Source organism: Panthera pardus, unplaced genomic scaffold (assembly GCF_024362965.1).
Source record: "Panthera pardus isolate Hobbes unplaced genomic scaffold, ASM2436296v1 HiC_scaffold_24, whole genome shotgun sequence".
In the NCBI taxonomy this organism is placed as follows: Eukaryota; Metazoa; Chordata; class Mammalia; order Carnivora; family Felidae; genus Panthera; species Panthera pardus.
Genome location: NW_026526810.1, coordinates 113,252,080 through 113,267,791, shown reverse-complemented (window position 1 = coordinate 113,267,791; position 15,712 = coordinate 113,252,080). Strand labels below are relative to the sequence as shown.

The following is a 15,712-nucleotide window of genomic DNA, read 5'->3' as shown; positions in this document are numbered from 1 at the left end:
AATGACATCAGTCTGTCCCCAGGCTGACTCCCTTTTGGTAGGAGTGGTGCCTTTGTCAAAGTCTGCCTCCTTTTTCCACGCCTGGGGGGGGGTGGGTAGGGGGCTGATCAATCTTCTTTGATGAGCACATTTTTTTTCCCCTTAGATATGCTAGTAAATTCGGTCAGGTTGAGGATTATCTCCTTAGCTGTGGAGCCACTGGGTCCCTTCGGGAAGGTGCCTTTTTTGCGTCTAAGCTCATCTGTTCTTGGTGTCCTCACCATCTCCAGCATGGACGACAAACTCCCTTTCACACAGAATCGGGCAGGCAAAGTTGCACCAAACACTGAACGTGCACTACTAGGGGTTTGATCCTAAGCCCCAGGAGGACAGAGGGACTGTACCTATCTTGTTCAATGCTGTAGTGCAGGAGAGCGCACATTTTTTCTGTAAAGGGCCAGACAGGAAATGTTTTAGGCTTTGTGGCAGCCTGCTGTTGGAGCACCAAAGCAGCCAGGTTCTACGTGAACGAATAGGTGTGGCAGTGTCCTAATCCAACTTGATTGACAAAAGCAGGCTTCAGCCTGTAGGCTCTTCTCAGCCCACCTCTCCCGGCCCCTTCCCCCAGCCCCACAGTGCTCCCACCTAGCACAGCCAAGCACGCAGAGTGTACTCAATAAATGTTTATAGGAAAAGAAATGGCTGGGGGTCCCTGGCTGGCTCAGTCGGTGGAGTGTGCGACTCTTGATCTTGGGGTCGTGGGTTCGAGCCCCACGCTGAGTGTAGAGGTTAAAAATAAAATCTTAAAAAAAAAAGAACAGCTGTCTGAGGGTTTTTTTCCTCAAGTCTACCATGACATCCTTGTTTCCATAAACTTCTTTCCATATTGATGTAAGCATGGAATTGAGAGACTGAAGGGATCTACGGAGACAGAATATGAGCTAGCATGACTTAGAGCTTTGTCCAAGCATTTATATCAATTAGTGAATGGATCGTTCTGTGATGAGAGGCCCTCAGTCCAAGTTACCAGACTTTTAAAACATGGCCTGAATAGCCTCTTTTTTTTTTTTTTCAGGTTTATTTAGAGAGAGACAGAGTGGGGGAGGGGCAGAAAGAGAGGAAGAGAGAGAGAATCCCAACCAGGCTCTGCGCTGTCGGCCAGGAGCCTGACGCAGGGTTCTCACTCACAAACTGTGAGATCATGACCTGAGCTGAAGTCAGACGCTTAACCGACTGAGCCACCCAGGATGCACAGACGCTTAGGGGACTGTACCCTGGTTTGGAGCCTTAGGCTAGGCCTGCAAACTCACTCAGCTCTAAGCTTTAGACGCTTAGAGGGCAGGTGCTCTGGTCTTTCTCTCCTGCCCCCCCACCAGTACCTCTCTCAGAACACTCCCACGGTACCCGCTGGTCTTTGTGAGGCTGTCCAATTACTGGTCTTCCTCTTTACACTTTAACTATGTTTCCACATTTTCTACAACCATTATGTCCAGAAACAACAAAGTCAAAATCCACGTTAGAACAAAACCAAAGACTTAATGAAATGACTAGAGCAAACCAACAGCTTTACAGTGTACTTTTCCGGGTTCTAAACAGAAACCTCTTCCCGGTTCTAAAGGAGAATCAGAACTTGTGACAAAGAGACAAGAGCAGCTGAGCTCTGAATGCACGAAATGCTGCTCTTTGTCCTCTGACTTCTAGGAAAAGATCATTATCCTCTTTGTGGAGCAAATAATTAAGACTGTTTACAAATCCTTCAAGTGGGCTTTTGAAGTGCTGAGGGCACTCTCAGCACCCGGGCCTCTGCCGGCGGGAGAGCAGGGTTTCTGAGTCTGCCCCAGCCTCTACTTTCAGAAAATCTGATCCAGAACCCTCCAGAACCCTCAGTGAAGAACCACATGGAGTGAAGAAAACGGGATTGTCTCCTAAAAAGCAATTTTTCAAAAGCTGACCTCAAAGAATCTAAAAAATAATGGCAATATTACCGAGACCATTTCCTGATCTGGGAAGAAAACAGTTGCCGTCTCAGTGACTTAAACTGGTGGAAACATGTCATGTTTATTTGTCAGATACCCAATGATACAGATTGGCTCTCAGACTGGAGGTTTTCAACCCTGGCTGAGGCCGGAGACTCCCAATTAATCACACAGTGCTTTTCAAACTCCGAGATTCCAGGGTGTCCTCCCAGACTCAGGAGTGTGAAGCTGGCAGGGACTGAAACGTGTTCATGCACCCATGCTAGAGTCTAGCACAGTGCCTGATGTGAACACACTCCGTAAACGCTCGCTAAAAGCAGTGCGTATCATGGCTCCTTCTCAGGAAGGTGTAAAGAACCCGAGTCTGGGGTTTTAGGAAAATGTAATTTTAACTGCTTTACTCTTTGGTACTGGTTGAATTTTGACCATTTTTTTCAAGGGTTCATTTATTTTTTTTTTTTAAACGTTTATTTATTTTTGAGACAGAGAGAGACAGAGCATGAACAGGGGAGGGGCAGAGAGAGAGGGAGACACAGAATCCAGAATCAGAAACAGGCTCCAGGCTCTGAGCTGTCAGCACAGAGCCCGACGAGGGGCTTGAACTCACGGACCGTGAGATTGTGACCTGAGCTGAAGTCGGACGCTCAACCAACTGAGCCACCCAGGTGCCCCCCCCCCCTTTTTAAAAAGTAAGCTTTATGCCCGACGCGGGGCTCGAACTCACGGACCGCGAGATCATGACCCGAGCCGAAGTCGGATGCTCAACCGACCAAGCCACCCAGGCGCCCCAAGGGTTCATTTAAAAAAATAGCTATTATCTGTAACTAAGATAGCCAAAATAATTTAAATCCTAAATCAAAATATACCGTTTTACTTACATATATGTAATTACAAAAGCCCACCATGTACGATAAAACAAAGTGTGTGTCTGTGTCTTAGTGATAACACCGTCGTAAGTGATATGGTAAAAGTGAAAATCATACCTGCAAGCATTTATTTAGCACTTACAAAGCACCAGGCAATATTATAAGTGCTTTGTACATACCAACTCACTTACTTTTCTTTTAACATCTCTATGTGAAGAAGGAATGAGAGCATCGCACCTTACCGAGAAGGAAATGAACCCAGAGGGAAACCGAGGCAGCATGCCCAGGGGCATCTAGCCGTAACGGATGGTGCTGTCTGATCCAGGAACCCGCTGGACAACCACTACACCACAACGTCTCAACTAACAGGGAGAACTGGAAACATGGCCAATCTTAAGGCCCTCAACTAATTTAATGAATAAATAGTCACAAGAAATTTAAACAAATATTTGTTGAACGAAGACACGGAGAGTCATCCCAGGAAAGCTCAACCTGACTCTTCTAAAAATGAAACGGGAAAGGGGGGGAGGGAAGACACCCTGAGGACAGCCAGGCAGGGCCAAGGGACGGGACAGGTGTCCCTGGGTTTGGTCCAGTCTGGCTGCAGTTTCTGTCCCAGTGGAATGGCATCACCCCAATTCAGTTCCATGCACGAGGGGGGCTGTTTGTCCATCCACAATCAGCAGCACCTACAGCAAGGGCTGGCGCTTAGTGGGTGCTCAGTAGACTCCTGACGAAACGAATGGCCCAAGTGCTCCGCCCATGGCCTCCTGCAGTAACACCCTTGGCTACCATGTGCCAGGTTCATTCCTCTGGCTGGACCCTGTGCCATGAACTTGATAACAGCTCTGGGAGAGTGTTCGCATCATCATCCCCCATTTAACTCAGGGTGACGTTCCAGAGGCCACCCACCAAGGCTCTTGCACACCTTCATAGGAACCAATCACTCACATACCCTCCGAAAGAGGCCGCCACCCTCGCTTGTGGCCATCAGAACACGATTCAGCTGCCACACAGGTGCACTGTAACAGCCCTTGAAGACAGGCCATGCGGCGATCAGACAGGGTGAGTGGGTTTCCCTTGCTCTGATGGCCTGGCTCTTTCCCAATTGAGAAAATATTTGTGTTTCATTTGTGCCCTTAAAAGATCAAAGCAACAACTCTTTCTATAGCAAGGAGTCTGGAACTGCAGGGTAAAATAACATGATTTTCTCCCCCAAAAAGCAGCTCTTAGGGACACGCTCTTGACCGTGTTCCCCACACCAGTGAGAGGCGCATGCACAGTGCATTTGTGTGGGGTTTCCCGGGGTTTTCTGGGGCACCACAGGGGAGTGCCTGCGTGCCAACCACAGTGCTGGAGTTAGAGTCTCGTGGGGAATCCCGAATGAGAAACCCTGAGAGGCGGGAAAGGGGCTCTACCAAACCCCTGCTGTAGCGGCGGGGGGGACCCACCTGGCAGCTGGCGGGAATCACCGGGTTTCCCCGCTGCACCTGCAGGCAAGGGCGCCCCTGCCCGCGCCCACCCAGCCGCCTGCCCTGCCTTCACGCACCTTGGATGGTCCTCTTGAAGAAGGCCTTGCAGGCCTCGCAGGAGGCCACGCCGTAGTGGTAGCCGGAGGCAATGTCCCCGCACACGAGGCACAGGCGCTTGGGGATGGCGTTGAGCATGTACTCGCACTTGATGGCCGAGTCCTCCATGAGGCCGCTGGCACAGTCCTCGTAGCTCTTGCGGCACGGGGTGCCGCCCAGCCCGGCGCCTGCGAACATGGGCGGCGAGTCCAGACCGTTGGCGTGGGCGCCCAGGGCCAGGCCGAAGCCCCCGCTGGCGTCGGACGAGCCGCTGGGGCTGTGGTGGCTGAGGGCGTCGATGCCCGAGGACGGGCTGGACGGCTCTGTCTTGATGAAGGAGCCGCAGCTGGAGCCCAGGTGCCGGTCGTCCGCGGACATTCTGTTCAGCAGCCTGCGGACACAGAGCACGGACAAGTCAGCTCTGCGGAGGGTGCGGTGGGTGTGACGCCGGACCCAGGAATTAGCTCTGGGCTCCGGGCACCGAGTGGGCGGGGCGGCTGGGAGGGGCTCAACGCTAAGGCGTTGGTGAGATAAAATGCTGGCCCAGAAGGTCAATTGGTCAGGACACTGCACAGCCCAGAGCAAGTTTCTGCCATTACCCCCCAGAACCTTCTGAGTCCTCAAAGAAAAAACTAGGGTTTTATTTTATTTTACTTTATTTTATTTATTATTATTATTATTAATTTTTTTGAGAGAGAGAGAGTACAAATGAGGCAGAGGGCGAGGGAGACAGAATCCCAAGCAGGCTTCACACCCAGGGTGCAGCCTGACGCGGGGCTTGATCCCCTGACCGCTGAGATCATGGCCTGAGCCACAATCAAGAGTCTGACATTCAACCCACTGAACCACCCAGGCGTCCTTTAAAAAACTACGTCTGATCGATAAACTTTAGATTAGGCGCCCAGCTCTCTGCAAATTGCTGGCATAAGGGTGACAGACAAAATAGCTGGCCAGTCTTCCTGCACAACAAAAGTACACGGTGGCCATGGCTGGAGGTCTGAGCGTGCCAGGCCCTGGCCCAGACCCCCTCAGTACTGTGACCTGATAACCCATTTCACCCAGCTCCACTGAGGCACTGGGTAAGTCCAAGCTTGGTGCCTCCCCAACATGCCGCCATCACGGAGACTGGGACCAGACACACCGTCAAGGCACCTGGCCAGGGCAAGAGGCAGGGCTGGTGGCAAAAGCTGCTCTCTGGGGTTTGCCTCTGGCCCAGGGCACATCTGGAAGGTGGCTCCAGGCCCCCTCCCCCTCCCCGTCCCTAACCCTTCAGCAGGCTGGCTTCCCAGCCCCACCCGGCCCCAGAGACTGTGTCTCCAGGAAGTGACATGAGGGGGCCCCTTCCAGCCTTAGGTCCTCGCATCCCTAGCAGTTTCTTCACCCTAAACTTCAAGCTCTGAGCGTTCCTACCTCACCCACAGAGGCAAGGGAGCATTACCAACATGACAAGGTCACTGTGAAGGGTCATAAAGTTTACCTAAAATGAAAGTCCCTTCTCCTAGAACCATGCTGGGTCCACCTGTCCTTGACCTGGCCTGGCTGTGTGGAGGCAAGGAGCTGGCCAAGGCTTATGCCCGTGGAGCAGGTGAAAGGAAAGAGAGAAAAATCTTGGAGAAGGAAAAGGGCTGAACGATCAGTGGTATGGCCGCATTAGCAGAAAGATGGAGGGGTCTCAGTACCGGAGGGTCCGCTGGGTAGCAGCCATGGTCCACCTCTAATAATGCCCAGAGGGAGCCCCTGTTTCCTGAACGGTCCTTTGAGGAAAGGACTGGTCACCACCAGGGAAAGGGCTGCTTTGCAGCACCCACAAAGCCCACCCCCACACCACCAAATGCAATCTCACGATGGGAGGGGCCGCCGTCCCTGGTGTCGCTAATGATTTCATAGTTAGTACACCTCCCGAGGGGTTGTCCCATCCATCTACATTTGAACATCTGCAGGGACAGGGAACTCATTGCCCCACAGGTGGTTCTAATCAGAAACCGGGAGCTGCAGATAGAAAGATAAAAGATCCCTGTGAGGTTACTACTCTCAAGTTTATCTACTGGAATGCAGAGTCTAAAGATAGAGGCTCTCAGGTCTCTTCTGTTCCAAATGTAACGTTCCCAAGTCCCCTGAGACGCCCTCCCACAAGCACCGTGTTTCCCTTATATCGGCAGAGGGTGCCCTAGTTGAGGGTCTCCTCTGGGTCCTTTTATAGCTCTGGCTGGTGCGCTGTGATCGTCCTGGGTTCCATATGACCACCTGCCGCCCCTCCATCCACCAGCAGGTCCCTGGTATGTCCACAGGAAACGCCATCAGCCTGGCAAGGCACAATCCAAGCAGAAAATCTGCCCCGGTAGGCACCTTTGGGTTACCTCCCCCAGCGTCTCTGCACAGGGCAGGCAGGGAAAGCTGAGCAGGGGTCCTTCCACCTGTAATCCTCTCCTGCCCACTGCTTTAGGCTCTGCGGGTCACAGGAACACCCCAGGCCCACAGTGACGAATCCTGCCGAGGAGATGGCTCCCAGACTCCAGCCCTCCCTCCCCACCCCTCCCTGAAACTCAAAAGAACTCCAGAGGTTTCGGGAGATACACTTGACATTAATGGTAATTACAGCAACAGCAGTAGTCCCCCTACCCCCTTATCTGCAGTGTCAGTTACCCGAGGTATCACCAGGTCAACAGAAGCCTAACACCACGTCACAACGCCGACGTCATTCACCTCATTTGGTCTCTCTCTAAAAGTAGGCCTTTTGTCATCTCACCCTCGGAGACTCCAGGGGCTGAAGGAAGCAAACTTGACCCTGGCCTCCGAGCGGCACAGAAGTCCAGCCACTACTTTACTGCCCGCATCCCAGTTGTGTGTGTTTGGACAGGGGCAGGGTCCGAGGACTTCATTCCTCTTCTCTTTCCCACGACCGGGATTTTGGCACCCCATCCCCACCCCACCCAGGATGTCTTATCTAGGGAGAGGCCACACCTATTCCAGCCACCTGCTGTGTGCCAAGTGCTGGCCAGAGGACAGGAAAGGTCACGACACACACAGCCCACAATCTCAAGAACTTCGTTCTCAGGGCGCCTGGGTGGCTCAGTCGGTTAAGCGGCCGACTTTGGCTCAGGTCATGATCTCACAGTCCATGTGTTCGAGCCCCGCATTGGGCTGTCTGCTGACAGCTCAGAGCCTGGAGCTGCTTGGGATTCTGTGTCTCCCTCTCTCTCTGCCCTGCCTCCACTCACGCTCTGTCTCTTTCCACCAAAAAAATGAATAAACGTTAAAAAAAATCTAAAAAAAAAAGCTCATTCTGTCTCAGGAAGAGCAGACTAAACAAACAGAAGTGTGCAAAGCACCAGAAAAAGCCAGGGGGTACTACCCTCACAGGGGCTCCCTTCCCCCGCCCCCCAGCTCCCGCCGCTGGCCCCACCAGTCTTCATTCATTCACTTGTTCATTCATGCATATTTGCGGACTGAATGAACACCCCCTCCACGGGGGGCACAGCTTCTTTTCTGTGTGGAAGATTCCTTCCAAACTTTTCTGTTTTTTCAAGCTCAGGAGTTGCCGGGTCTGCCCTCTGCCCCAGAGGCTGGCCTAGACCAGTTCAGTGGCCATCCACCAAGGGCGGTCACACTCTGGATGCCTCCTTTTCTACCACAGCCTTTTAGTCCTCACAGCCTGTCTGCCAGACATTATCATCCCCACTTCACAGAAGAGAAAAGCTGGAGCTTGAAGCTTGTCCCAGGTCACCTGAGGGACAGGAGAAGCTTGGACCTGAACCAGCCCTGTCTGACTACAGACGCAAGCTCTTTCTTCTGTGGCGCTCTGCCTCTCGTCAAACCAGGTCTCTGAAGGACCTGCCTCCAGCAAGGGCCTCAAGCTTAAAGCCCTCAAAACCTGCAGAGAAGAGCTCCAAAGCCCAGAACCTTCCTCACGGCCATTTCTTGACCTGCAGTGTGAGAGTCGAGAACTCTCTGGGGGCACAGAACCCTTCTAGGCTACCGGGTCCTCGATGCACCAGGCAAGGGACAAAATTTGCTGGAGAGGCCAGACCCTCCACAAAAACCTTGTCTCCAACTCTCCTGACCTCTGGCACATCGTTCATGCATTCCTAAGCAAAATTTAAAAGGATGGGAAAGAAAGAAGCCCAGGAGGTGGGGGGAGAAGAACCAGCGGGAGGAGCTGAAGAATATAAAAAGCATTTTTTTTAACGTTTATTTATTTTTTGAGAGAGAGAGAGAGAGAGAGCAAGAAAGGGAGAGGCAGAGATAAAGGGAGACACAGAATCTGAAGCAGGCTCCAGGCTCCGAGCTGCCAGCACAAAGCCCAACGCGGGGCCTGAACCCTTGAACCGTGAGATCATGACCTGAGCCAAAGTCAAGACGTTCAACCAACTGAGCTACCCTGGAGCCCCTATAAAAAGCATCCTTTAAAACGCTTTTTAGGGGCGCCTGGATGGCTCAGTTGGTTAAGTGCATCCTACTTCAGCTCAGGCCATGATCTCATGGTTTGTGAGTTTGAGCCCCATATCAGGCTCTCTGCTGTCAGCACAGAGCTCCCTCTCTGCCCCGTTCCCCTCCCCCTCCCCCTCTTTCTCAAAAATAAACATGTAAAACAAATAAACTGCTCTTTAAAGCATGCTTTAAAAAGAGTGTGTGTGTTGGAAATGCAATGAGGAGGGGGTGGCAGCAGGTCACGTGTGGCTACAAGGTCAGCGGAGATCAGAATGGGCAAGCGTCCACTGCAGCGAGCAGTCAGGAGGAGGCAGGTGATGTCGCCAGGGAGTGTCAAGGCTCAGTGGGGATGGAGACCACTGTACCGTGGCTGGAGGAGGTCGTGAATGCAACAACTCTTTCCAGAAGTTTGGCTGCAAAGGGTAGAAAAGGATGTGAGAGTGGGGTGCCTCCTGGCACACCTTCAGACCTTCAGGTAGCACCATTCCCTTGAACTTGGGATCATGGGGGCAGATAAAGAATGTTTTGTTGTTATTGTGGGTAATTGTTGGTTTTCTTTGATGAGGAGGGGCGTGTGTTAAGAACACAACCAACAAAACTAAAAGGAAACCTCTGTATGGGAGAAGATATTTGCAAATGACATTATCAGATAAAGGGTTAGTATCCAAAATCTATAAAGAACTTATCAAACTCAACACCCAAAAAACAAATAATCCAATGGAGAAATGGGCAGAAGATACGAACAGACACTTTTCCAAAGAAGACATCCAGATGGCTAACAGACATATGACAAGACGCTCAACATCACTCACCATCAGGGAAATACAAATCAAAACCACAACGGGATACCACCTCACACCCATCAGAATGGCTAAAATTAACTCAGGAAACAACAAATGTTGGTGAGGATGCGAAGAAAGGGGAGTGAACCCTTCTGCACCGCTGGTGAGAATGCAAACTGGTGCAGCCACTCTGGGAAACAGCATGGAGATTCCTCAAAAAATTAAAAATAGAACTACCCCAAGATCCAGCAATTATACCACGAGGCATTTATCCAAGGGATACAGGTGTGCTGTTTCAAAGGGGCGCGTGCACACCAATGTTTATAGTAGCACTATCGACATAGCCAAAGCATGGAAACAGCCCAAATGTCCATCGATGGATGAAAGGATAAAGGAGATGTGGTGTATATATTCAATGGGATACTACTCAGCAATCAAAAAGAATGAAATCCTGCCATTTGCAACAACACTAGAGTGTATTATGCTAAGCGACATAAGTCAATCAGAGAAAGACAAAAATCATATGATGTCACTGATACATGGAATTTAAGAAACACAACAGATGAACATAGGTGAAGGGAAGGAAAAATAAGGTAAAAACAGAGGGAGGCAAACCATAAGAGACTCTTAAATACAGAGAACAAACGGGGTTGCTGGACGGGAGGTGGCGGGGATTAGCTAAATGACTGGTGGGCATTAGGGAGGGCACTTGTTGGGATGAGCACTGGGTATTAGATTTAAGAGACGAATCACGAGGTTCTACTCCTGAAACCATTACTACACTATATGTTAACTAAGTTGAATTTAAATAAATATATTTAATTTTTTTTAAAAAAGAATGGAAGGAACTTAAGGTTTTTAAAAATTATGGGATCCACACTTTGCAGTTTGCCTTGGGTGATCCTGATCTTACCTGCTAAGTACCCATCGCCCCCGCTTTACTCCCCAAAGTGGGCAATGAATTGCATGGTGACTCTACCTTCAATGCCGATGGTAAAGAACAGATCAAGATGCACAGACTAAAGATATGAAAGGTAAAAAATGTCCGTTTTCCCAAATTCCAGTTCAATCTTCACCAGAGTCAACTGAGGTGCTTGCTGAACAGGTGGCTGCCTGGGCCTGGCCCGACCACAGTCATAATTTGTACATGCATCTCTGCAAGGGGGGCCCAGGAGTCTGCATTTTCAGGTTGGCTTGTTTCAGCAGCCCAGTTGTGACTTTAGGGGCATCAGGTTTGAGTACCATAAGAATGATGTGGCCAGGAGGCCTGGCAGAGGTTTGATGTGAATCTGGAATGCAGGAAGAGAAAGGAGCTGAAGCAGTAAAGGGGGGTGGGGGGGGAGGTTGGCCGTGCACAGGGGAAGTCTGTGGGTGGTAGAGGGGAGAGGTGAGAGCCCTCGCCTCTCTGTCCCCTCTACTCAGTCCGTGAAGGGAGGCACAGGGAGTGAAGGCTACGGGCAGGAAGTCTAGGAAAAGGAAGAGAGTTTGCAATAGAAACTGGGAGGGGGGTGGTGGTGGGAGGAGAGAGCAGAAATCAGGGTCTCCAGGGTTCACCAGGCCCCTTCGCTCACATTGCAGGGGCACCAACGCAGGGGGAGCCCCGTCTCCTCCAGCAGCTTAGATCTGGGTTTCTCAACCTGGGTGTTACTGACATCTGGGGCAAAGGACTTCTTGGTTGTGGGGCCATCCTGTGCACCGCAGGGTGTTTAAGAGCATCCCTGGCCTCTACCCACTAGATGCCCCAGCCAGGGCAACCCAACCCTGGAAGAGACATTGCCAAATGTTCCCTGGGGAAAAAAATCACCCCAGAATGAGAACCACCGCCATAGATGTATGAGGAAAGAGGGAGCACGGGGCGGGCCGCAGTGGGGGGTTGGATGGATAAATGGTGCAGGTCTGGGACAGAGGGGGTGAGAGCAGAAAGTGCAGAAGTGGAAGGAAACAGGGGGAGGGACCAGGAACAGGGTGGACTCCGGGACTTCAGGCTGAGGGAGAGCAGAGGAAGGAGCGAGAAAGTCGGGGGATTGCAGATGGGGTCAGGGAAGATGTCAGAGGTGGAGGCTGCGGGCCAAGGCACGGGTGGGGGGAGGTGGCCACAGGGTGGGTGCCGCGATGGCATGCAGGGAGGGTGCAGCCTCGCGATGAGGGGACGTGGCAGACACTTCAATCCGGGGAGGAGGGGGGTCACACAGAGTCCATCATCTGTGGTTGGCTGGGACCCAGTTCCCGACTGGGTCGATGACTATTGACTGTATGGGAGGGACAGAGGCCCCGTGGAAGCAGCCTCTGCAAGAGCAGAAGTCAGTGGCTGCAGGCCCTCGAGGCATCATTCCCCACCCCCCCCCCCACCCCCCCCCCCCCCCCCCCCGCGATCCATGCGGAACAGGAGCACAGCTAGAGCTGCCCTGTCCTCAATTTCACCACCATCTGATTCAGCATGGCCTCCCTCCCACCCCAGCGTGCTCTCTGCCCCTGGCCCTCTTCACATCCAGCGTGGAGCCTTGTGCCTCAGAGTGGCCTGGCCTCCAGGGGTGCCTGAGCTCACTGGTGGAGCGGGGTGCGCGGTGTCTCTGCTTCTGCTGGACAACGGAGTGGGTTGAAGATTTTCTTCATATGGAGACCAAAAAATCTTGGGGAACTCTGAGTGAAACCCAAACAGTTGAGCTATTTTGCCACACATCTATTGAGGAAGAGAAACTCCCGCGTGCCAGCAAGAGACAACTATAAACTTTTTCGCTGGACTCCCAGGGACCTGGCCCCCTGAGGACGGCCTGCTGGGCAGACAGCAGGAGGGAAGCTTCCGGAGGAACAGCTCAAGGAGGGAAGCGCTTTGAACTGGCCCGGTTAGCCTAGGGCCTGGCTTGCTTTCCTCTGTGGGACAAAGCCCACCTCACCGCGCACAACACAGCAATCCGGGAGGCCTGCAGAGGGCTGCGCCCACAGCCCCCTTTTGGCTCTGTGCTGAGGCCACACTTGTAAGAGCAAAACCAGTAACTGTCACGTAAGGGTGACAAGCCTGCACGCTGGCATCAGATGAGCCAGTTCTGCCACGTATTAGCTGCTGACTCTGAGGCCAGCCTCAGAGTGCCCATCTGTAAAATGGGCCCAATCACCTCCTTCATAGGATTGTTCTGCGTGAGCATAAACTAGTGTATGCAAAATGTGTAGCCCGAGCTGGTGCCCAGCAAGCACTCTGCAGACGCTGGCTTACTGTTGTGATTCTCCCCGGAAGCCCCTTCCAGAAAACTCATCATTTGGCCGCCTGTGGTCAAACCCAGCAAAGCTCTTCCCTCAACTAAGTCCCCAGATATAGAATGCAGGATGATTCCACAAGGAACTTGCCATTTACCAGGAGGGAAAGTGGTTAGTTAGGCAAATTAAGAGGATAAATAAGCCTAAAAACGGCAATCCACTATACAGAAGAAAAATGGTTTCTGAACACTTGAGAGACTCTTATGTACATTTCTATAATTAATTCGTTAGCCAGGGGCCACCAGAGCAATTCATTATAGCAGACCCTCAGACCCTCCAGCAAAGCTTTATTTGTTATGAATCAGCCCCTCAGGGAACCTTAAAGTAGCCCAGTTAAACTTCCTTTAAAAGTCTCCAGGTGCCTGGGTGGCTCAGTCAGTTGAGTGTCTGACTTCAGTTCAGGTCATGATCTCACAGCTCATGGGTTTGAGCCCCGCATCAGGCTCTGAGAGGCTCTGTGCTGACAGCTCAGAGCCTGAAGCCTACTTTGAATTCTGTCTCCCTCTCTCCTGGCCCCTCCCCTGCCTGTGCTCTCTCTCTCTCTCTCTCTCAAAAATAAGTAAACAAAAAAACCCTTTTTAAGAATACAGGGGCGCCTGGGTGGCTCAGTTGGTTAAGTGTATGATTCTTTGTTTCAGCTCAGGTCATGATCTCACATTTCATGGTATGGAGCCCCGAGTCAGGCTCTGTGCTGACAGCATGGAGCCTGCTTGGGATTCTCTTTCCCTCTCTCTCTGCCCCTCCCTGGCTTGCGTGCGCTCTCTCTCTCCCTCTCTCCCTCAAAATAATAAATAAACAAACAAAAAAATTTGTTTTAAACATTAAAGAATATAGAAGGAGCCCTTAATAGGGGATGGGATGCAGAGGACCACATGGCTAAATGTGAATAATGTCCCCGCCTCCCGTTGGGATAGGAATTCAGGGGCACTTACTACACAGGAGGAAGGGAGGAAGCAGGGAAGGGAGGGAGAGAGGGTGAGGTGGCCAATGATGACAAGTATTAGGAAGCAAGGATTATAATTAATCCAATCCTATACATATGAGGTCCAGTAATTATATAATTTTTTCTTAAACTCACGTATTTAATTCAAATTGACTTTCCCCCTGAGTAGTCTAAATCACCTATTTTAATATGTGATGTTCTTATCAGTTGTATGTGATTGAAACCTTACATATGTGTATCTTTCAACAGTAGGTCTGTTTTCCTGGACAGATACACTAGCACAGCTGGGGTCAGTGGCCTGTAAGTTACAGATTCTGCTGTCCACCCTGGCGACCTACAGATGAGGGACTAAAGCCCCGAGAAGCTGGGACTCACTCCAAGTTACTAACTAGAGAGCCAGGCTGGTTGGGGTTGAGAGACATAGTGAGTAGTGGTGACCCCCACCCCCTCCCCGGGAGAAGGGGCTTACTCTGGCAGGGCCCCACCTGCCACCCTCCATTGCCAGGATGCTACCACAGCACCGCTCTTGTGGTGGCTTGATTTTATCTGGTCCCCTCAGAATACTTTTCCTAACACTCCTCTTTCTCCCCTTGGGGCCCTCTCTGGGACCGAGGACTGCAAAATGACCCAAAACCAAACTGGCTTCAGCAAGAGCCTGCCTCCCCCTGTGTGCTGAAGCTATGGCAAAAATCTGTAATTAAGCATCTTGTCTTAGAGAGATTAGTCAAAACCAGACTGGTCCCGGACAACTGATTGAAATCTCGTTCCACACAAATTACGGCATGGAAAATAATGATGGGTAATTAGTGCCTTTCAATCGGGGCTTTTTATCCATGATTTTCCAGGCCGCATCCATCATAATGAGAAGAGAGAAGTTCTGCCAAAGCAGGGGGAGATGAGTGGATGCAGAGTGGGAGTGCCCTGGGACAGCTCGGAGGGTCCATCGACCAGCCGAGCTCCGGCCCGCAGCGGACAGCCTCTGTGGCTCTTACCGTGGCTCTCCGCAAATTAGACTAAGGGGCCCCTCTGGAGACACTGATCCCAAACCTCAGCCTTCACCTGGGTCCTCTTAGTGGAGTCCCCTCAAACAAGACCCAGGGGTGCCTCGTGGCTCTTCCGTGAGTCCCCTTGGCCAACTCTGGGCTCTGAACACCACAAAAGGGAGTGTTTAGAGAAAGGGCAACATCGAAAATTCAGAATATGCCCCCAAACACACCACAATGATTCTTCCTTTCAATAGCTACCGGAGATCTGACATCTATGAATTGATCATAACTCTTGTGGAATCTGGTCTTATTTTCACCTTGCATCAAGCCGCGATGCGGTATAAACATCCCACCTACTGTCACTGAATACACCTGGCAATTTCTAGATGGTACTTGATTCTCACAGCAGCCACGGTGCTGGGCCACAGATCTTAGTGGTTGGAGCTGGACTGCCTGAGTCTGAATTCCAGTTCTGCCTCTTCCAGGGTATTTAACCCTTCGTGCTTCAGTTTCCTCATCTGCAAAATGGGGGTGCTGATTATAGTGCACACCTCAGAGGGTGGTCTTGAGGATTAGCGAGTTACTACAGAAAAGGGCTTAGAACAGTGCCTGGCACACGGTACGTGCTCAATAAGTAAATGCTGCCGGTTATGATAGCAGCCCTTTCTGGGTAATGACATGGCTTCCATCACGTGCCCCTTAAACATCAATCTCACCGCAAGCAAGACTGTTTACTCTCTGTCTCCCAGCATTCATCCATCCGGGCACTTTCCTATCTACCATTCAATCACGAATCTGTGTACCTCTCAGTGTGCTGGAACTTCCACCAAGAAAGTCCCTTTTTAGGCCATGGGTCTCCTTATCCAGGTACTACCGGAACCAATTGTCAGAACTAACTAGCCTCTCTCCTGGGAGCTGACACCTCACTCCAA

The 15,712-nt window shown here is 51.4% G+C and overlaps 1 protein-coding gene across 2 annotated transcripts in view; it reads right to left on the bottom strand.

Annotated features, from left to right (window-relative positions):
• Positions 1–15,712, bottom strand: part of ESRRB (estrogen related receptor beta) — a 171,676-nt gene that overhangs the window by 51,427 nt on the left and 104,537 nt on the right. For both annotated transcript variants that reach the window (XM_019427247.2, XM_019427246.2), the window contains exon 2: positions 4,371–4,780. In XM_019427247.2, coding sequence (XP_019282792.1) covers positions 4,371–4,780 — 410 coding nt within the window. The remainder of the gene's footprint in view (positions 1–4,370; positions 4,781–15,712) is intronic.